At 39.3% G+C, this 22,637-nt stretch overlaps 2 protein-coding genes and 1 long non-coding RNA gene across 10 annotated transcripts in view; 2 read left to right on the top strand and 1 right to left on the bottom strand.

Annotated features, from left to right (window-relative positions):
• thrb (thyroid hormone receptor beta) overlaps positions 1 to 22,637 on the top strand; it is a 194,701-nt gene that overhangs the window by 151,471 nt on the left and 20,593 nt on the right. The window lies entirely within an intron of this gene.
• Positions 624 to 18,427, top strand: LOC118493416. Its single transcript, XR_004895373.1, has 3 exons — positions 624 to 636; positions 2,053 to 2,055; positions 18,347 to 18,427. It is a non-coding gene; the product is annotated as an uncharacterized LOC118493416 (long non-coding RNA).
• LOC116035515 lies at positions 16,227 to 21,895 on the bottom strand. 6 transcript variants are annotated; one of them, XR_004101390.2, is made up of 6 exons: positions 20,902 to 21,895; positions 20,122 to 20,264; positions 19,896 to 20,032; positions 18,970 to 19,810; positions 18,595 to 18,719; positions 16,227 to 18,370 (listed from the first exon to the last, which is right to left on the bottom strand). XR_004101390.2 is itself a non-coding variant. In XM_031278606.2 (5 exons), exons 1-5 carry the CDS (start codon positions 21,101 to 21,103, stop codon positions 19,648 to 19,650), a joined length of 780 nt encoding a protein of 259 aa, XP_031134466.1. In that variant the 5' UTR covers positions 21,104 to 21,312; the 3' UTR covers positions 19,633 to 19,647. The 6 variants fall into 6 exon arrangements, 1 of the variants encoding a protein (XP_031134466.1); XR_004895372.1 differs by having other exon boundaries at positions 16,228 to 18,370; positions 20,344 to 21,895; XR_004895371.1 differs by lacking the exon at positions 20,902 to 21,895 and having other exon boundaries at positions 16,229 to 18,370; positions 18,970 to 19,142; positions 19,239 to 19,810; positions 20,122 to 20,680.

Raw genomic sequence — 22,637 nt, 5'->3', positions numbered from 1 at the left:
CAGAGTGAGACCTCTTTTCTTCTTCTTCTTCTTCTGTACTATCTTTGATTGCACTGCACATGCCCAGTAGCTCAGATGTAGATCATGTCAGCTAGCTAGCTCCATAGACAGTAAAAGAAAGGCTGTTTCTACAACTTCGGTCAGTTACAAGGCAGGATTAGCTGGGAGACTTCTAAATGAGGGCGCACATGTAAGTAGTTCTTTTGTAGATTATGGTGAACTTGTGTGTGTTGTAGCAGTGCTTTGCTATTGAGAACGAGGTAGCATGCTAGCGTTAGCATGCTAGCGTTAGCCATAGCGTTAGCATGCTAACGCTACGAGCTAATGGTTGCGGTTAGCCTGCTCGTTTCGGCTTGTGACGTCACAAGCCGTGCCGATTTTGAACAGCTCACCCAGAGACTGAAGACAGGACACATTCAGAAACCGTATCTCACTCTAAACAGCATGGATGGATTTTTTTCAAAGTTTGTATGTGTGTGGAAGCACCAGAGACACAAAATAACACCCCAAATCCCAGAAAAAGTGATTTTTTCATAATATGGGCACTTTAAGAGCCTTCATCCTGAGCAGCACCGAGTCTTTGAAAAGTAAGAAGGAAAAAACGTCGGCAAAAACCCATCAGCAGCCTCTACTTCAGTCCTTTGACAAAGCTAGAAAATACAGCAGCGACCACCCAAAGGTAAAAGAGCTTAACGACAAAATCATTGAATGTATTGCTCTTGATAACCAGCCGTTTAGCGTGGTGGAGCTGCGGTATGCTATGCCTAGCCGGTGTTATGTGCCTTCTGGTTTTTCCACCTACTGGTTTCCGAGCCTGTCCAGATGCCGTGTAAACCTAGCAACCTACCCACGTCAACAGATTTGCTACATATTCATAAACATTTTACTGGCCTTTGCATGTCGCAACTCAAATAAAAACTACACTGAACTGAATATCTGAGCCCTACTTACTATTACCTAATTACTATAACATTGTACAGCGGGAAAAATGTGTTTTAAAAGTAATTAGGATGATCCTTGTCGCGCTGGATTCGAACCTTCCTCAGCAAAAATAACATACGAGTCCACTTCACTGTCCACTACACTATCACGCTAATCACATCAGTCTTCTGGACATGACTTTGTTTTTTCTTTTTTCTCAGTAGGCCATGAATCACTGTTTATCTGAGTAGTCCGAAACAACAGGTTACCTTGATTTAAGCTTAAAAACATAACTATATCATGCACTCCAACCTTCTGCTACACCTCTGCGCTATCCGTGTACAAGGATTTGTCATAAATTATAGCAGGCAGCACACAGATTCTGAAACAATGGGTCTAAAACAACTGGTTACCCTGGGCTGGAAACGTGTGATCTCTGAGGCTCTCAAACAGCTAGGCTACAATAACAAGTTCCTTGGATTTATGAAAAGAAGCAATATTTCTATTGACATGGCTCAAATGCCTACATTTACGTTTCCAATAGCCTACAACGTTATGCTACGACGGAAGATAACTAAGTATGTGAAACCCCTACAATACAAAGTTCTGTTTAAAAATGTTTTAAATAGTTTGCGCCCAACCTTTGAATTGTTTTCGTTGTAGCCTATAGGCTACATTAGGCTATGTCACCTATGCACCCAGATATCAGAAGATCAGTTTTGAAATTGGTGTAAGATGAAAGGTGAACGTTGTTTTCAACACTCGTCTTAAGAGTGCACCGTTGCAAGTTGTTTCAAACCAATTCAGAACAAGCTCCGTGTGCTTACGTGATTGCTAGATAAATGAAGTTGGAATACGGTGTGTGGGAATATTGGCGAACATGGTAAGGTTTAGTGTCTTAAAGAAAAGCAGGGGTTTCAAATCTTTATATTGGTTAAATATTTTTCTCCACTTGTCTTCCGTCGTAAATATGTTACTTGTTATTGTAGCCTAGCTGTTTGAGAGCCTCAGAGATCACGCGTTTCCAGCCCAGGGTAACCAGTTGTTTTAGACCCATTGTTTCAGAATCTGTGTGCTGCCTGCTATAATTTATGACAAATCCTTGTACACGATAGCGCAGACGTGTAGCAGAAGGTTGAAGTGCATAATAGAGTTATGTTTTTAAGCCTAAATCAAGGTAACCTGTTGTTTCGGACTACTCAGATAAACAGTGATTCATGGCCTACTGAGAAAAAAGAAAAAACAAAGTCATGTCCAGGAGACTGATGTGATTAGCGTGATAGTGTAGTGGACAGTGAAGTGGACTTGTATGTTTTTATTTTTGCTGAGGAAGGTTCGAATCCAGCGCAACAAGGATCATCCTAATTACTTTTAAAACACATTTTTCCCGCTGTACAATGTTATAGTAAAGTAGGGCGTAGTTGTTATTTGAGTTGTGACATGCAAAGGCCAGTAAAATGTTTATGAATATGTAGCGAATCTGTTGACGTGAGTAGGTTGATCTTGGTTGATGGCATCTGGACAGGCTCGGAAACCAGTAGGTGGAAAAACCAGAAGGCACATAACACCAGTGCTACTTTTCTGATGTGGCCTTACCTGAACTCCAGAGTGTTGTCGCCAGTCACATTGAAAAGCTCCTCGCCGGCACTACCATAGACATTTGGACATCAAGCGTGAGTCCTGTTAGCATGTTGAGCCTCACTGCCCAGTGGATAGACAAAGACTTCACCCTTAAAAAAGCTGTTCGACCTACACTCACAGGAATGCTCCGGTTCTCACACGTCAGCTGCAGTTGCATCTGCATTTGATAATATTTTTGTGAAATGGAAAATAGAAAGAGAATGAGTGCATGTCGTGCTACGTGTTGACAGTCAACGGCTGTTTAGCGTTGCCTCTGATGTAAGGCATTTGGCATACCTGTTCAAGTAAGAGATGATGTACATTTTTTATTTGAAAATGTATTTATATTTATTTTATTCCTAAGGACTGAAGTTTGAAGTCTGAACTTAAAAATAAAATGTGGCACTGGCATATCATTTATGCTCCTCCAAGTGAAATAATTGAACTATTTTTCAGGGGTGAATGTCTGTCTACATTTGTAAAATGATACATTTATGGTAGAATCAAATGTTGTTTGTCTTGTGTATTGCCTTATCTACAACACATGAGTGTAATAAGGTAAAGGTAGTACAGGAGAGATACTTGGATTTCTCTTCAGTAAAATTAAAGTGTACATATATCAGGAGGAAAATGTGTATATACGTTAGTATAGGCATCGGCCAAAATTAGTTCGAAAATATCGGCATATCGAATATCAGCCAAAATCCAATATCGTGCATCCCTATTGAAATGTTTTTGTTACCTGACCCCATGTTCTGCTACTAATTGTTTTAATAAATGAACAGCTGGCAGGAAGATTTCTGATTAAAGGACTGCGTGCCTGAGTTTTTGTCTGTGTCAATACCAGTAAGTAACTAATACCATCTTTATGTTAGAAAATCCAAAATATATCTTTAAGTTTGAAAAGTAATGATTTGTGGTTATCAGGTGTCAAGAATTGCAATTGTCCAAAAAATAAAAATCTATAATAACATCAAGGAAAATGGAGTCTTACCTCTGAATGAATTCCAGAGTGCAGGCCGCCTCTTCTTGATACTGAAGGTCGAAGATATAGTACATCGCAAACACAGCAGCAAGTCCTGTCAAAAAGGTTGGTGTGATGCCCTCAGATATGACACGGCCATCAAGGGTGATCATCCAGCGTTCAGTCATGACTTGCCTTGTTCCACCTGAAACTTCAAGTAATAGCAACATCAGAATGCATCTTACTTGCGTAACATCTGTAAACTAAAGAACAATGGTTGACCTGATATATAAGGTCTATCAATAAAATGCATACCAGGCAGTATCAGGCGAGGATTTGCAGGTAGATTGAGGGTTGTCTCAATATCAGCCGCGGTAGCAGACACCTATAGGGAACAAATAAAGACATAGTAAGATAGTTTGTGTATCCTCAAAGTAAAATAAGTAGGCATCGTTTCCTCATAGTTTCCTTAACCACATATTTGTCTTTATGTCTATAAGTGTGACACTTAAAAGTTGAAAAGTTTTGAAAAATCCAACCGCAATCTGGCAAACACATTTAAAAGTTAAATTAGGTGTATTTTTGTTAATTCTCGTGTGCCTTACATAAGCCAATATCGTGGCACAGTTATGACCACAGACTTGACAGGGGAACATTTTTGCTGCCAATGCGGGAAAAACAAAGTTGCCTAGCGTTATGCAATTAACGTTACCAGACCTTTACTACAGATTATCAATTCCCTTTCATCAACATTCAAAATTAGCCCACTAACCCTAGTCACTCTTTTCTCAGTTAACGTTAGTTAGTTTCCAAGTTAACCACCTTTCTGATTGAAATTAGCCCATCACAATTCAACCGTCAATCGGCATTTGCAGCTATTAACAAGGGGCGCAAGGCTATCAGCTAACGTTATCTGGCTAGCTAGCTACCCACTACCAATCCAAAATTTAGAGATGACCCGAAACGGTTAGCATTTGATAAAACACCGTTGACAAGTCACGCAAAAACATAGGCCAACTGTCCAAGCTAACCTTCAAATCTCAGCCTCAATGATAACTTATCATTGATAAGTGACATCACACATTCATGTCAATTCAACTTTTCTAGACAGCTTGCTAAACATCAGTTTGATTTCAAACATTATATTTGGTCATGCAAACTATGAATATGAATGAAGTGACGTTACTGAGGAGAAAAATAAGATTAATGTTACCGTCTAATTTGTAGATGCACACACGAATGCTGCAGATGGCATGTCCTCCAAAGTGCGTCCTCTGATATGTTACGAAATGAGTCCACCTCTGAAAAAAATGGCCATTTTCCCACAAATACTGTAGTGTACTGCAATTTAAAACATTAGCATACTGTTATGGGTATTTGTGCTCTCTCTTCAGATGGACCACCCCACAATGCATTGCTAACTACAGTACAAATCTGTATTACATAAATACAGTAAATTAGTGTTGAAAAGTGGCTGTAAATTAACAGCAATTGCTTACAATGTGGAATTAAATTCTGTGTGTCTCAGGAGAAACCTTGTCATCCATCTCAGCAGTGCCTTCTTTATAAGCTCAGCTCGGATGAATTGTTTGTGACAACAGCTGCAGTTTGCGAACCCAATATTTTGATACAAAACATAAAAAAAAAATAATAATAAAATTGCGTTGGACGGGCCCTCGCTCCTCTGCACGCGTTGGGGTTACTGGCGGACGCCGCTCCATGTGGCCGCGCATTTGCGCACATTTGTGGAGTGTGCGGCGTTGGAAATTATGTATTTTAAATGTACCAAGTATAGCAGGGCAAACCGTCACCAATGAAAAGGGAACTCTCTACTGAGTTCAGTGATACCTCACGCAATACTCAACATCAAACAGGTCATTAGTTATGAAAGGGGGCGTGGCTGAAGCATAGGGGGCCGGCCACACCATCACCAATCAAAAAAGAACTCTCTGCTGAACCGTTCAAAAGTTATAAAAGGGGGCGTGGCCTGAGTACATGGTCATGGTTAAAGTATAGGTGGCTCAGTATCACATGTGGACCACACATTATAAGTTTCATGTAAATTATGATGTTTGTCATATAAGGCTGATTTCCTGTTGCCAGCAGGAGGCGCTATAACCAAAAGTAAATTTTTGCCTAAAGATGTCCTCAGGCCTGGATCCTTGTCAATCGTGAGAAATTTCAACCAAATTGGACAATGTACACTCAAGTTACAACAACTTCTTCGTTCATTGATAAATGCTCAAAATGGCTGCCACGCCCACACCGTTGGACGAAAACTCAAGCTTTTAATAACTTTTCATCTTTAAGGTCTTAAGATTGTACAGACCAAATTTGAAGCGATCGGATGAAATCTCTAGGAGGAGTTCGTTAAAGTACGCCATGTGGAAATGGCCAAAATCGCACTAATTTCGTACAATCAATTAAAAATGGCCGACTTCCTGTTGGGTTTAGGACATTGCTCCATTGAGCTTTTTTTTATGTCTTTACATGATACATATGTGTACCATGTTTTCGCGCCAGCGAGCCATTTTTGATACGTAAATACTTAAATGTTCACCAGGCCTGATGCGTGTCCGGGTTTCCCGCAGCACTTTGCAGCTAAGGCGGCCGCCTAAGCAACACACGCCTGCCGCCTTAACTACGTCGTCAAGAAAAAGAAAAATGTATATGAGCGATATCCGCCGTGTTACTCTGTCCTGTTTTCTCCCTTTCATTCCAAACCGTGACCAACGCCAGTCTCCCTTCTCTGCAGAACGCATAAAAAAATAATAATAAAAAACGTGCCATGAATTGCAAAATAATCATTTTTTACAATCTTTAAATACGTGATATGCCTCTGAATTGTGTGATGCGTCCGAACAGCAGCATCTGGGGTTTGAATGTCATCACGCTATGTATCATCGTTCGCCAAATATTCTGTTAAATGTAGTACAGAGTAAAACTTAGATTGGGCCCAAAAAGTCAAGCCTGACCCTACCCGAGCCTGTGCACGTTGTGTCAGAGCCCGGTCCGGCCCGACACATTACCTGGAATTATGAGCCCGAGCCCGATTTTAAACCCGACAATTTTTTAATATGTGGGCAGTTACAACTGACATTCTCAACTACAATTCAGAGTTGTTTGAACTACAGAAAAATGTTTAGAATTATCTTAATGAAATAATGCAACAAGGATGAAGCATGTAAACTGCGTTTTTTGTTTATTCAGAATGGAATGGATCGCAAATGGATCCCAATGAAGAAACGTAAAAAAACAACAACTCAACCCTAGCTCCCTCAGCCGAATAGTGTTGGTAACAGATCAAGGCAGCAAGATAATCAAAGCCCTGGAACCATATAGGAGACTTTCTTGTCTCGATCACCTAATTAATACTGTCCTTCGCCATGGTCTGCATGCTGACACACTGGCCAACAATCCGTCAGGTATAGGCGAGACCATATCTGCTGCTAAAGGACTCGTGAGATATCTGAAACAATCTGGCCTGGTTGCGCAATTATCGAAGACACAGTTTACCTCACACTCAAGTCAGTGCAGGACATACACCCAGAACTACGGGAGAAACTGGAGAGCCATAGCTTTCTCCCCACCAAATTAGGCTAATAAAGTAATGATTAAAAAACACAAATGCTTGTTCAAGGGCCCAGCCCGGCCCGAGGATAGTGGCAGGAAATATCGGCCGGGCGCCGTGAGCGCAGAGCAAGCAGGTACGAGTAGTGAAGTAAAAGAACAAAGCAAAACAGCTGTTGGGGCGAAAAATAGAAAAAGAAAGAGGGAAAAGGAGATGACATGTTAAGGGATGTGACAGCAGTTAAATAAGTGGATGGTGAGAGGCAACAGGTAGGATTTAGAGTGTGACATCTGTGCTTGGAGGCTTGCAAATATTCATGTTAACAGACTAGCTAGCATTTGCTAACACTGGGAATGTAGCAGCCAAATGGGGGTTTACAGCTAGCTTAGAATCTGCAAAAACGAGGTTGCTGAGCTGAAAACTGGTCAATATAAGGTAGCATGTACAATAAATGACAAGAATCTGGAAAATATAACTAATGCAATAACTCTGGTTTACCATGGAATCATGCATAGATTTGCTACCAAACTTGGAGGCTTGCAAATATCCATGTTAACAGGCTAGTGTTTGCTAACTTAATGCAAACCAATGTTGCTGATAGCGACATTTAGATTTTGGGTAAACCCTATGGTACCAATCCTATGCATGACATATCTCAGTTTTATTAAGGTCAAATAACAACTGGTAAATATAAGGTAGCATGCACAATACATGACAAGAAGAAAAACAAATAAATATGGGAAAAAAAAAAATATATATATATATATATATATAATATTTAAAATACAAAATGTGAATGTAATTTCAACAGCAGCACAACCTTACTGCATAATAGTTGTCTTATCTGGTGCCATCACTAGGCTGATAAGAATTGAATTTAGGCTGCCATATTTAACATTGAGTTCATTTCATTCAGGTGTGAGGATGGTGGATCAGGAAAGACAGGGGAAGGCAACACGTAGGTCTAACATTAGGTGGAAGTGTAGGGGGAGCCACTTGATACCAACAGATTCATTTCTTAATATTATTAATATGGAAAAACTAATGAAAAATGTATTACATAATGTTTGTTTGACAATATGTCTTAGTGGAGAAGAACACAGGCAAGGAGTGAATGAGACAGACAAGAGGTCGGCGATGGCATCACGTAGAGATGAGACCAGTGATGACATCAGGTAGAGATGAGACCAGTGATGACATCAGGTAGAGATGAGACCAGTGATGACATCAGGTAGAGATGAGACCAGTGATGGCATCACGTAGAGATGAGACCAGTGATGACATCACGTAGAGATGAGACCAGTGATGACATCAGGTAGGAGTTCTATTAGTTAGACCACACAAAACTAAATGTCGAGTATGGTTTGAAGTTCTGTTGACCAACCTATTCACTGTGTCCTTTTTTGGGGAAAAATAGTGCAGACAGAGATGGAAAGCCACTCACTCACTGCCAAAATTGTTGCTGCATACCCCTCTGACACTGGGTAGTTGGCACCACTGGTTGACTTGCTGAGGTCAAACAGTTCTCACCCCCAACTTAAATACAGACGCGTGGTCAGTGGCTCTCAGCGTCAGATACCGACGCAAAAATCACCCTTCAGCGTCTGTATTGAACGCACCGGGCAGAGCAGCAGCTTGACTGCGTTGCAGTAAGATAACGTGGTATGAAGAGCGAAAACGGTAGTGAGTCATATGAAAGACCTAAAATCCACGCAAGGAGGTTGGTTGGAGTGGTGGATGGGTCAAACAACACAGGACTTTCACCCAGGAGACCAGGGTCCATGTTCCGTTCTTGTCCCGCGTGTCAATGAAATGTATATTTTGTAACCCCACCCACGATCTTTTCCTAAACCTAACTATTCTGTTCTTGTGCCGCATGTCAGTTAAACGTACATCCCAATCCAGAGCGTCAAAAAGTGACGCCAAGAGTCCCGACCAAACGCGTCTCAAATGACGCCAAAGGGCTAGACGCGAGTCCTGAGAGCTTCACATAGTGACACAAAGAGTCCCGACCCAGAGCTTCTAAATATGACGCTAAAGGAGACTTTTTGCATCAGTAACAAACGCTAAAGGCACCTGGCCAAGCATCGCTTTTTGACACGGGAATGTGAATGTGTTGCTGAGGCAGGTGAATGTGCACAGTTTAATTACCCAGCATTTGTACTCTAATACCCACTTAGTTACAGAATCAGGCTAATGGCAAATGACTGCTCGTGTACTGTGAACACGGCGACTCGTAGTAATAAGTGAGACTGGATTCTCTTGCAAGCACTCAGTGAATGTGTGTAGATCTACCGAGATAAAGAGTAATCCATCACTTCTGGAGCTTTGCATGAGAAGCATTTCAAATGAATGAAGGTAAAAAAAGAAGAGCAGTATTTAAGAATAGATTCCTGCACTTCATTCCAAAGTGCTGGGATAATCCTCTCAAACTTTAACCTCCGGCGATGGGAAAGCCTTCTGTTGCTTCCCCGAGCTTAGTGGGTAAAAGGGTCAACAACTAATGTGTCCTCCGCAGGTAACGGCGAGCAGCCGGGGACATCTGGCGCAGGGCAGCGGGTCAACTGAGGGCAAAAAGAGATTCCTCACATCCAGAAATTGTTCATGACCGGCTTTGAACCCCCTAGGCCTAAAGTAATCAATCAGGGAGGGAATATATCTGGGCCATAGCCCGCTGCAGGGCCACTGTGCTGAGCTGCCGTCCACAGAGAAACTCTCCCTGTTTGCAAGGCAACAGAGACCATTATTATTAATATTATTATCATTATTATTATTATTATTATTATTAAGCAACAGCCTTTTATTGTGTTAGGGTTAGGGTTAGTTGTTTAGCTCAACCGATTGTCAGGAATACCTGGAGTCAGCTGCCGGAGACAAGCCATTAGTATCCCATGGAGTATTTCTACTTATTCAGCATAACTTCACACAGAAAGTGTGAAATATTCTCGTGGACATATTCCAACATATTAGAGCAAGGTTTAAAGGGGAAAAGATGCAACTGATAAAAAAGACAAGCAGGGTAAGTGGAGAACTATTTCACTAGTTTAAAATGTATATTGGGCTACTTTGAAAAGACTAAAATGTGATTGTTTTTATGTACTAAAAGTGAGGCATTTGTGGGGCTTCTGAAAAATATTGTCTTATATTCATCTTGAGGCTTTTGTCTTTACTGTCATACGTATGAATGAAAAGTAGTTGAAAAAGAAAAAGTAATTTTGAATCAAGCTCCACTTGAGCTGTTTAATGTGCAGATGTGTTGCATCTGCACATTAAAAGCAACTTGATGACATCAGCTGTCATCAAGCTGTCATCAAGTTGCTTTTATTAGCATTATATCAAAGGGAAAAATGAAAGTGTAAAATCCATCCTTCAGATTATTGCAATAGTTCAATTTTTTTTTTCTAATTCCTTGTTCAATACATAAATGCACAAAGAAATCTTTTTATAGGTACTGAATGCATGCATATGTGTAATTATATTTCCATGTATTATATACAACATTCATCAAGTCAATTTTGCCGGAGTGCATCTGTCACATTTTTATGAAAAATCATTTTAATGTAATATTTTTTAACTGCACATGCTTCTCTACACAACTGTAGATGTTTAGTTAAATGAAAAAGATTTTGAAAGAAATTCGACACTTATTTAAATTAAAAAGTTTTAATAAAAATAAGTTATAAAAAAATCATAGTATAGTATGTTGAAAAAAGTCAAAATATAGTATAGTATGTCAAAAAAGTCACAGCGTTAACACTGTCCGCTCAGACAACAGATTGTATAGTATCGACAGGCGTTAAATGCTGTCTGATGAGCGCTTACTGTAACAGTTTGCCGAGAGTCGAAACTCCAAACGAGATTAGTCCATGGTCAGGACATCACCTCATCCAGAAGTTAAACTGGTATCAGGCAGATTTAGGGCCAGCTGCTGCTGCGTGTGTTGATCCCACTCACTTATCACATGTAATCCCATGATAAGCCTTTCTGACTGCTCTTTCAGACAGATTATAGAAATGAAACATTGATCATTGGTTTTGGCATGGTCGTCCTGTTTGTCCAATCACGTATGTTTAAAGACATAGGTGTAGATTTTGGGCGGGGTGTACACTGTAAGAAAAGAATCCGTGGAAAAACGGATAATGTCCTGGCAGAAAATAACCAGTACCTTTTATTGTTAACTTTACAGACATTTCTGTTAATCCAAAAACAGAAAAATTCCTCTGTACCTTCAAACGGACATTTCTATTAATCCAAAAACAAAATATGGAAAAAACACCTGTAAAAAATCATTACAGAAAATTCCTTCATATTAACACAGTATATTAGCCCGTATTTCTATGTGCTTTTCTAACAGTGTAGGGCTGCACAATATGAAGAAATCTATCTAATTGCAGTTATTTTGACTGATACTGTGATTGCAATGTGATCCACGATATTGGAGGGAATGATTCTTTTTGTATCAGTATTCTCATTTCCATTGAAAAATATCAAAATTTTAAAAATTGAAATGATTACAGTGTGATTTTTACGAGGATCTGTACCAAACAAAGATTATTTATTTTAGTCTGTAGCATAGGATTTGTCTCTGCAACACCACAATACTTCATTCAGAATGTTTTGACACATATTTTGCCTTTAAGAAATGTTGCGCATTGTAACCATGACCTGATGATATTATCTTCTGCTATGGGATAAATGAATAATAAAACATTTACACAGCATTTAAAAGTCTATATTTTCTGCATGGCTGATAATCCCATAATGGAGGTGGGAACCCTGAGACTAAAAGCCTGACAAAGTGATTATGTGTCCAGATATAATATTACACTTTAAAGCGAGTTAAACATGTCATCCGTCTCAGGTTGAAGTGACTGAAGTCGGACTGTGGAGCATTGGCTTTTTAATCTCATTAGCTGTGGAGCCCGAGATGATGTGAATGACAGCGATGCGTTTGTGTTCTGTGGAGCGTGCAGAGAAAAGGCTGACATGGGCCTGATTGCTCTGTTATAATTTAAACTAAAGTCACACATCTTCTCCTATGTAAAAAAACTAATTTGATTTTTAAAATCAATTCTTTTTCCTAGAATTGATATTATTATTATTTTTATGATTCACCTAAATATTTTCTGTTTATATGGTACCACTGCCGGTGACTACATCATATCCGTTTCTTGCAAAACAGAGCGAAAGCAGAAGATGCAGAAAATCCATGTTATGTTTTTTACAAATGAAATAAATGTCTGACTGACTGACTGACATGTGATGAGCATTATTTTTAAGAAAAACATATTGATTCTAGGGAAAAGAATCGATTTTAGAAATCGTCGCAAAAAAAAATCTGGATACATACAGTATGTGAATATGCAATTTTTATTTGGACCTATTCAGAGCTCTCACACTTGATTAGCGCTTCATTAGAGACCGGTGTAATGGCAAGGTCTACCAGTTAAGCCTCTATACGTTTAACACAGTTAGACACTGATGCAATGAAATGTAAAACAAATATGATCTGCTCTACGTGGCTCATTATAGTAATTACGTTTTTATTTATTATTTGCCCATTCAATGTGTACAGTGGAGGCACTCTTGAGGCACTTCCTAAAAGAACAGTGCGCAAATAATAATTAGAATAAGAGACAATTAGAAAAAGAAATAGAAAGGATAACAAATAAGGTAAAATGTAGAGTTGAAATCCCGACAGGGGGCTGCAGGACACTGACAAAAATGCACTTTTACATACAGTACTTGTCATTAAAATGCATCAGTGATAGACCTTTTAAAATCTGTTTTGTCAGTCCAAATCATTTCTATACATGCCACGTTTGGTTTAATCACCCTGAACTGCGTTCATAGCCACAGTCTGCTTTTAAGAAAATAACAGACTAGAATAGATGCAGAATGCCCTGATTGGCCAATCAGAATGGAGTATTCAACAAAGCTGTGTAATCATTCTAAGATCATGTACAATTTAGTACAAGTATTCAAATGCTTTGGTTTATAGTGGCCTGTTGCAGGGGTGAGCTGTACAATTTTCAGTAAATAACAATGTAAAGACTGTCATTTCCACTTAAAGGGAAACTTTGCACATGTTTTTGTGTCTAAGTGACTGATGGGAACAGCAATTATTGAAATTGGTCCAGTATTAAGCAAGATTGCTGCAGTCGGCAGAAAATAAAAACAGCATGGCTTCTACGCGCTAAAAGTATTCTTTATTTAACTGGAGTCTGGTAAGTTTGGCGATGGTGATTTCGGAGCTGTTTCTGGTTAAACAAAATACATTTTCTCTTTAACAACAAGGCCTATCCATAATGCCATAAACCTTAAACCTTTAGTGCGTAACTTATATGAACGTCCATTACATTCAAGCCATTGCCAAATGAGTTTTTTACAAAGCTAATTGATGATAAAAATCAGCTCCACACAACTCTGTCTGGATTTCTCAGTATGACAATGTTCAGAAGATTGTGTTGTCTGGTGACTTTCGCACGCAGAAACTTGAGTGAAGATAATTAACTCTTCTGAAGAGTCATCATGTTTTTTTAATCCTCTGTGTCCTCCTTGGCTACTAGCAACTGCGTGAGGGAGGAGTGGGGGCAGTGCTCGATCACAGAAGGCTTGTATCATGTGGATGCGCCGACAGTGTTGTTGTCATTACTTAGAATTCATCATGGGGGCGACAGATATTACGCACTATAGCTTTAAGGTAGTCAGACTTTTAGAATAAGAATCTGAGCCTGCCAGTGGCAAAAACAGCACTATTAGTGGACACAAACTGGAGATACACAAAAAATACAGTTGACGACATTCTCATCTCTGAAGAGAAAAGATTTAATTGGCCCATACTCATTTTGTTTGAGGGTGAAGGTTTCCCAGTGATAAGCAATGGCCATCTGATGCTTCTTAGCAAGCGATTTGGTTATGTTTTTGAAATTTTTAAAACAATCTTTAAACAGCTTGTGTTTGGCCTCAAACCTCATACACCATGTATATAATAAGGGGCCAATTTTCCTTATAGAAGATGGGTAATGGATCATAAAATGATGCTTAGGTATCAAGTTTGTATGTGGATACAAGTGCTTAAATAGTTTGTGGTGGTCAACAATCAAATGCTTTAACCCTTTAGGCGCCGGGTATTATTTTTAAAAATACTAGATTTTGACACCTACATTTCAGAAGGCTCTGGCTTGAAAGTGGTTTGAGATAGAGACAAAGTGTTAATGAGACAAATATTGAGAATGACCTAACGTCTATCTCGGGAGTAAATTTTCCCATCTAATTTGCATATTATGACGCATATGGCGGCGGCCATATTGGATTATGTAATTTCCATGAAATACCTGATATTTTAGAAGAGAGTTTAGCTTATTTCATCAGATTTACCACCCTCCATCCATTTGTTATGTTGTCCACATATCAAATGAACAGGGAAAAAGTAAATTGTAAGCCAACTAAACTAGAACTATTACTACACCACAAAACTCATGTAAACAGTAGGCGTTATTTAGGTTTTTTTTGTTTGTTTTTTTACCCACCACCACGCTAATGGAGGACACTTTTTCTTTTCTTTTTTCTTCTCTTCTTCATTATTATCATTATTATTATACAGTACAGAGACAATATGAACAATATTGAGACACCCAACCACAAAGCCTAACAAATGGACAGGAAAACTGTATATGGTAAAACCAACAGTTCAAAATTATGACTACTGTGCCATATAGTAGCATATACATGTAAACAGAAAGCTGTTCATGTGCAGCCTGGACGTGGAGTGCTGTGTGTCTCCTCTCTGCTCTGACGGCAGGCTGTGACACGCGAGGCTACTGAGACACTGACCGCCTGTGAGGGCTTTTGGACGGGGGAGGGGCTCACGGCAGCACCCGCTCCTCGTATAACTTTTTCTCGGAGAAAACAACAGTTTGATTCAGTACCGCGTCGTGTCCCTAATTATTTTGTGTAAGAGTGAAGAAACATTTACATATACACCCCGCTCTGTAAGCCAGGGCATGAACGGCGCTGCATACGTGATTCAATGCAAGCTGGACGCGGAGTGCTGTGTGCCTCTCTGCTCGCTGCACGATGGCTACTGAGAGACTGACCGCCTCTGAGTGCTTTTGGACGGGGGAGGGGCTCACGGCAGCACCCGCTCCTCGTTGAGCACATAACTGCTGAGTGATACGTGCTTTCACGAGTCTCCAAACACCACAAAAGTCTCCAATAACACCAGAAAAGTCGCTAGTCGCTTTTGACAAAAAAAAGTCACGTTTGGATGGGATTTTCTCGAACATTTTGCATTGAAGCATGACGTATTTCTGAGCTAAGGTCTAAGTACGGGATGTCTGCCAACTAGTGGAGGGGAGTATGAATGACATATAACACTCTATTCAGAGAAAACAGCTGTTTGATTCAGTACGCCGTCATGTCGCAATTTTGCGACTTTGGCGCTTAAAGGGTTAAAGTGCCCATATTATGAAAAAATCACTTTTTCTGGGATTTGGGGTGTTATGTTGTGTCTCTGGTGTTTCCACACACATACAAACTTTGAAAAAAATCCATCCATGCTGTTTAGAGTGAGATACGGTTTCTGAATGTGTCCTGCCTTCAGTCTCTGGGTGAGCTGTTCAAAATCGGCACGGCTTGTGACGTCACAAGCCGAAACGAGCAGGCTAACCGCAACCATTAGCTCGTAGCGTTAGCATGCTAATGCTAACGCTAGCATGCTAACGCTAGCATGCTACCTCGTTCTCAATAGCAAAGCACTGCTACAACACACACAAGTTCACCATAATCTACAAAAGAACTACTTCCATGTGCGCCCTCATTTAGAAGTCTCCTAGCTAATCCTGCCTTGTAACTGACCAAAGTTGTAGAAACAGCCTTTCTTTTACTGTCTATTGAGCTAGCTAGCTGACATGATCTACATCTGAGCTACTGAGCATGTGCAAGTGCAATCAAAGATAGTACAGAAGAAGAAGAAGAAAAGAGGTCTCAGTCTGTAGCTAAAACAGAGACCAGCTGAAAAGAGGATCTGCAGCAGTGAGAGAGAGCACTGCAGTACAACTAAAATATGGTGTTTTTTGAAAATGAAACCATGTAAACCTATTCTGGTACAACCTTAAAATACAATTATGAACCTGAAAATGAGCATAATATGGCTGCTTTAAATATATTGTCATACCTAGAGTGAGAGAAGGTGAAAAAACTATGTTCATTATTTGAAGTAACAACAGTAACAACAACAAACAAACAACAAATTTTTGTTTCCTGCAGGAATAATGTCACCAAACAATAGTGGGATGTTTTTCACAAGACACAATGTCTGAATAGAATTCAAACCAATGCCATTGCCAGCACTCTCCAAAATAATCTTTGTAGGACGATTTTTTCGTTCTAAAAATCCATAATCAAAACCATAAATCCTGGAAAGCAAGTCCTGTTCTGACATAAAGTGTAGTGTGAGATATCCAAAAAGCAATTTGATCTCATACTGAACCACACCCTCAAGAAGATCATGCATGATATCAAATGAATAGTTATTACAAACATGGAAATACTTCAGTGAATTAAGTGTAGATCTTTTTTTCAAACCATAAAGTGACTTCAATTGTGGGTTTTCCTGGAGAGACTGGCAATGCATTTCAAACATATCTTTCCCACGAAGGATCACCTTAGGATCATCCTCACTGTATACCGTTTGACAATCATTCTTCTCAATCAAACAAAGGCGACAGAAATGACGGCTACTGAATGACTCATTAAAACCAAGAATTGTGTGCATCCCTAGATTATCTCCAGTGATCTGACAGATTGTACCATATACCTGCTCATCTGAAAATGGAAGACTTAGCCCTTGACTTTCTAGTTTTTTCAAATCATTTATCAACGGTTCTAGTATAACATCAAAACCATACTTGTGCGTGAAAAAGTGTTACCAAATGAATGTTCATCAAAACCGAATTAAATTTTGGGGGCAAGTTTCTTACAACAAAATAAAGACAGCCAATTTTGTGAATTCGATGTTTGGAGCCAAGGGGATTGGCTGTTTCAAAATCATCATAGTATAGTTGGATTTGTAATGCATGTCTATTAGCTGTAAACAAAGGGTGGGTTTTAAAATAACTTCCATCAAAAAAGTCAGTATAAGTATCAGGCTCTGATCTACACTCTGTCTTTAGCAAAACACAAATGTCTGGATTCCTGCACATGAACTTCAATGTTTCTAAAATCGGCACATATATAAAAGTATCCTTCACAGGTACTTGATCATAAGTACCGGATTTCTGATTTCGCCTGTTGTCATATCTCACTCCCAGTGTTATTTCTACTGGCTCGACAACTCCCCATTTTTGGTGGAAGTATTTATTTCGTTTCCATTCTGTATTTAGATTTGTGAAGGGGTTTTCATAATCTTCAAAAGATTCATTTATCACAGATATGTTGGGGTCAGTTATAGGTAAAGCAGAAATAGCTGTATGCTTTGCTTGTGAGCGAATCTCACTTGTTAGTTCTTCCAAATCTCCAACAATTGAGGATACCAAACTGTTGGAAATCCCACTCCCCTGTAATTTGGCCACGATGGATGCACACATTTCTTTAGTTGGATCTTTAGTAAGTCCTGAATCATTGCTCTCAGAAGAAACACTGGAAGAGCTACATTGATTTTGTGGATTAAATTTGTCCTCCAAAGCATGTGCCTGAGATGAAGTTGCAACTGGCTCAATAGATGAACATGCAACAGTTGAAGTTTGAGCAATTTGCTGAACATTACTATGAACACTATTAAGGTGCTTCCGAAAACCTGTATATGTTAGGAACTGATGCCTACAGCCTCAAAACAATTTGAACTTGGGTCCAGGATAGTAACCATGTTCAACTCTTAAATGTGAAATCAACTCTTGACTGCTGGGATAAAATTTCTGACACATGAAACAGGTCAACATTGTTATAGCTTCTTACTCACAGGGTGAGAGTGCTACTGGCTGGTTTAGCAGTCTCGCTCTCAAGTCTTTAATTCTGGGTGACTCCTTCATTTTCCCCACATCAATGTTATACACTGTTGTCTGCAGGAATGTGTAAAAATTCACAAGTGCCACACCGTAAGACAAATTAAACACAAAATGTGCTTTGAAAAGTTCATCACATGCCCCGAGGGAGCGGTTTGCCTTGCATGGGATGAGGCGCTTATCCATTGTGATGTAGAAGCTGTCAATCTTGCTCTGCTGACACCCAACAGCGAGGAGGTACAGCTGCCGACCCTGCTGGTTGCGGAGATGCTCCTCCAAACTGCAGCATGACTAGGGTTGAGATCAGAAAACTGAAAATTAGACAAGAATAATGTACAGCCACAGAGAAAACTACATTATAGAAGTGATTATTCAAACATCTTTTCATTGGCTAGTGCAAGATGGGAATGAAGACTTAATTACAATTCCATCCACTTTTTAACAACCCTCGTTTACATATATGGCTAAGAAGGTGACGTGACAAATTATTATAATCACCTTAATAATATAATTACCTTATGAAAGACAACAAGTCTCTCAACTGCATCACATGCACTCATTTTTGGAGACTTCAGTCCCCCTGGAGGTGGTGGAAGGAGATGTAACAGCAACAACAGGGAAGCCATTTCTTGGTCGTAGGCTGAGGACAAAGAGTCACAAGAATTACCTGAAAACTCTTCAAATACTACTAATACTTTTCAAGTTTGAATGAGAACAGGAAGGCATTATGAGAATGTTTTAAACCGTTATCCATCTATTAGTCACATTTATCCCAAAAATCTGCTCAATGTTCAGAGATACACAGAATAAACAAATGAAATATTATTGCAGTTATAGTTTAACTGCAATTATAGCAAATTTATTAAAATAAAAAAATAAAAACAACTCACTTGTTGCCTCATCAAGATCACTTCCTGGGGGACATTCTGCTGACTGCACCAAGCGACGCAGCTCTGGTGTTGAGGTGAGCCTCTTTTATGACCTTTGGCTTGAAGAACAAATCCCATTTCTGAAGAAGCCTGGAGGATGTGTCGTCATCAAATAGAGTGAAGTCTTGGTCCACCTTTAAGAAAGAAGATATGAAACTACTACTACTACTACTACTTCAGGAAATACTTTCAATTTTCAAGCCATTCTAAACATCTCATCCCAAACTTACCAATCCTTTTGTATCCAGGAATCTTGGGAAGCTGGAGAGGATATCAACACTTCTGCCTGGGTCATTAACAAGCTTCTGACGGTGCTGAAAGGTCTCTCTCATCTTCTGGAAAATCAGGGAATTGTCTGTGGTATGGTTGAGCAAAGACATGGCCTCTTGGCAAGCATCACCATCAAGCTGCCTTTCAACATTAACAGTCCTTTGGAAATTTGGGCCCCCTGGAGAAAAGTCAATTGGGCTATTTGGTGGCAGTGCAGATCCTCGACGAATGTTCCTCTGGACTGTTTTCAGACGCCAAGAAATGTATCCTGTGCTGCTTGCAGCATAATAGAAGTGTTCCTGAAATGAAAAAAATAAAAGAAATGCGTTTTCATATAAGGCTCATGAGAAATCTCACGGAATTCAAATATCAATGTCGTCCACACAGTTTTGTGTCACAACATGACATGAAAGAGTTAACAATAATAATGCCTATTACATAGCCCTTCTTGGAGTATGGATCCTTGAGGGAAGGGAACAACATCACTATCCCACGTGCATAATCTTCTCTGATTGCTTTAGTGGGGTGGTGCCTGAGAGGAGATATTAAATTAGTACATTTATGCAATGGCCATGCAGTTATTTGGCACAAATAAAAACAATGTGAAACAAACATACCCATGATTGTCAATCATGTGAGCCACCAGGATGTTAACCATTTTTCTTCTTGCAGCGTCTGTTAGGGTTTCTGTTGTTTGGTACTCCTGTAGTACTTCTTCACCCCCAGACTTGCCTCTTAGCACAGTTTCAATCAACTAATAAAAAACAAAAACATTAGAATACAAAACATGGTGATAAACAGCTTTTTTAGAGACTCAGAAAAAATGTGAAAGCATTAAGAAACCTGTTTAGCAGACACAGCATCACGTGTATCCTCAATTCTTTGTCTCTTGCTAGGGACATCATCTAGGATTATAGTTGATGCACTTGAGCTGAAGCTTGAGTCAGACGTCTCAGAAGCAGAAGACAAGGAGAAATCAGAGAATTCTAAAGGAATAGAAAAAATGCAAATAATTATATTATGTAAGGTGTAGAGTGCTTTATTATACCTGCCTTGATATCTCACCCTGATCTGAGAATACTGTCAGCACCACATTGCCTTGTCCAACGAGGTCACTGAATATTTCTGCATCAACTTCTGTCCCTGTTGCATCCTTGTATATAACTTTTGCATCAGGTGGCAGGCAAAATCTCTCGATGACTGGAAAAGATAGTAAGGTCAAACTGAATGTGCCTTTGAAGTCAGTCAAACAGACAGTCAGTCACTGTTTCTTGCCTCACAACCAATAACACGCTCACGTTAAATACATACATCCACCACTGTATAATCCTTAAATAGACCTAGAGCATTTTCCCTCACATAACCCATTCCCTCTTAAGTCCAAATTTAAAAATTGATGATTGGCTTTTTTATTGACTGTTTCGGTGTATATTATACTTTACACTCTATGAAGCACACATTACAGAACTGAAAATGTTCAGCAATTTAACCCCATTTACCGTATAAAAGAGTCTGATAAAGGCATGTAAAGAAATCAGAATCGACAACATTAAGGAGCTTGCACAATAAGCTTTTAAAAGAACATGGGTGTGGTTTAAAACCTTTTTCCTAAGCCATGCTAACCTTTTTCATGGAATTGCATAAAGTCAAACCGTCCTTCATCCTCATCCAACTTCACATATTTCTGCTGTTGGCTGTACTTCACCTGGACCAGCATTTTGACTGAGACATGCAAGGAAGTTTGACAAAGTAAATAAACATTTAAAGGAAAAACGGTAACAATTAAAGCTAAGTCGACAGTGTTATACCATTTTTGGTGACCCATCAGATTCTGTGACCTGCAGTGTTGGAAAAAGTACTAATTTTCAGACAATCGGGCTGTGACTGAGATATTAAAATGCTGCTTATGCGTTGACTCATCAGTATTTAATGATGCACTTAAATGTTTAATAAATGTTTAATATATCAGTCACAGCCCAATTTTCTGCTAATTTTGTACTTTAGCTTTAACTTAGTAATTTCAGTACAATTAACTGGTAATACTTATACTTTTACTTAAGTAAATGATCTGAATACTTTTTCCAACCCTGCAGGTCATAGAATCTGATGGGTCACCAAATACAGTGGTACACTGGTCACACAGACAACTAAACACATGAAACACGTCTGCATGTTGGGACATGTTTTTTGCGGCCCCTTTGATGTTCAAAGTGAAGGGGGGGGGGAGAGACGGTTAAAAAGAAAGTTAGCTCCAGCCTCAAACAAGATTTTATAGATTTATACAGTAAAAAAACATAACGCTTTGTTTTTCCTTTGTTAAATCATCCTTGATAAAGTTGGAGATGGTTTAAGTAACAAACTGTTAGCTAGCTTACCACACTGCTAGCTAGCTAATCACCAGGACAAATTTGCTGTTCAGACCTGGCAACAAACACGGTTTTGTAAGGCATATATTCTCTGTAGATGGTTCATTGTTCATACTGAAATTCTCAGCATCAATTGACAATTGTTTCAGTAAGTTTGAGTTAATTGCACTTACCGTGTAGTACTGCATGGGAAGTAGAAAATGGCGCAGACTTGTCTCCTCTGTCTCCAACCGAAAAAGTGAAATGGATGGGCGGAGCTTAATTACATCTCTGCGGAGTTGGGTTAACACTGACCAGATCAACTCTGTCAAATAACTCCAACACTAAACACCATTTAAATCAGAATGTGTTAAAATTACACTCTGGGAGTGAAAATCAACTCGGAAATGTTTAACCCTGAAATTTCAACACTCCAATTTTTGCTGTGCACGACTTTTTTGAAAACACGGTTTACTCCGTAGGATTAAAATGTAAAACAGACACTGGCAGCTTAATAAAAGACGGCAAGTATGAACATAGCCTTTATTTTTTTGGCACTTTTGTCTTGCTAATCCAAGTGCTGTTAAATAATTTTAAGATGAGGGCATTGTTAATAGCTCACTACATTAGTTGTCGGAGCATAGAGTAATGTCCCATAATGCAATTTGAAATATAAATAAACAGAAATACGACTGTGAATCACATTCTATGGACAATTTTTGTTCAAATATACAGTCCAGGGTTTTCCCTGCCATTATGAGGTTTAGGTGCAACACCCAAGCCATTTTGGACAGCACCTAAGCCGAATGAATGTAAAATCAATGTGAGCATCAAAACTACTGTCTAAGAAATAAATCTGTAAAATAACAGAAAAAGTTCTGGCAGCTCATTACCCAAACTTTGTCCCGTCATTAAAAAGAAAGAAGAAATTTCGTGTGCAGCCAGAGGTGTAGATTTTGGGGGGGATGCAGGGGATGAATATTTAGAAGAGGTAGATGAAAGAACCCACTCCCC

The sequence above is a fragment of the Sander lucioperca genome, chromosome 16, assembly GCF_008315115.2.
Source record: "Sander lucioperca isolate FBNREF2018 chromosome 16, SLUC_FBN_1.2, whole genome shotgun sequence".
Classification (NCBI taxonomy): Eukaryota; Metazoa; Chordata; class Actinopteri; order Perciformes; family Percidae; genus Sander; species Sander lucioperca.
This window is presented reverse-complemented; position numbering and strand designations above follow the sequence as displayed.

Coding starts and splice junctions, on each gene's coding strand:
- LOC116035515 (XM_031278606.2), bottom strand. CDS start 21,103: ATGGGTCACCAAAAATGGTATAACACTGTCGACTTAGCTTTAATTGTT. Junction 20,479..20,901: donor TATGCAATTCCATGAAAAAG/GTTAGCATGGCT, acceptor TATCTTTTCCAG/TCATCGAGAGATTTTGCCTG. Junction 20,033..20,121: donor ATGCTGTGTCTGCTAAACAG/GTTTCTTAATGC, acceptor GTTTTTTATTAG/TTGATTGAAACTGTGCTAAG.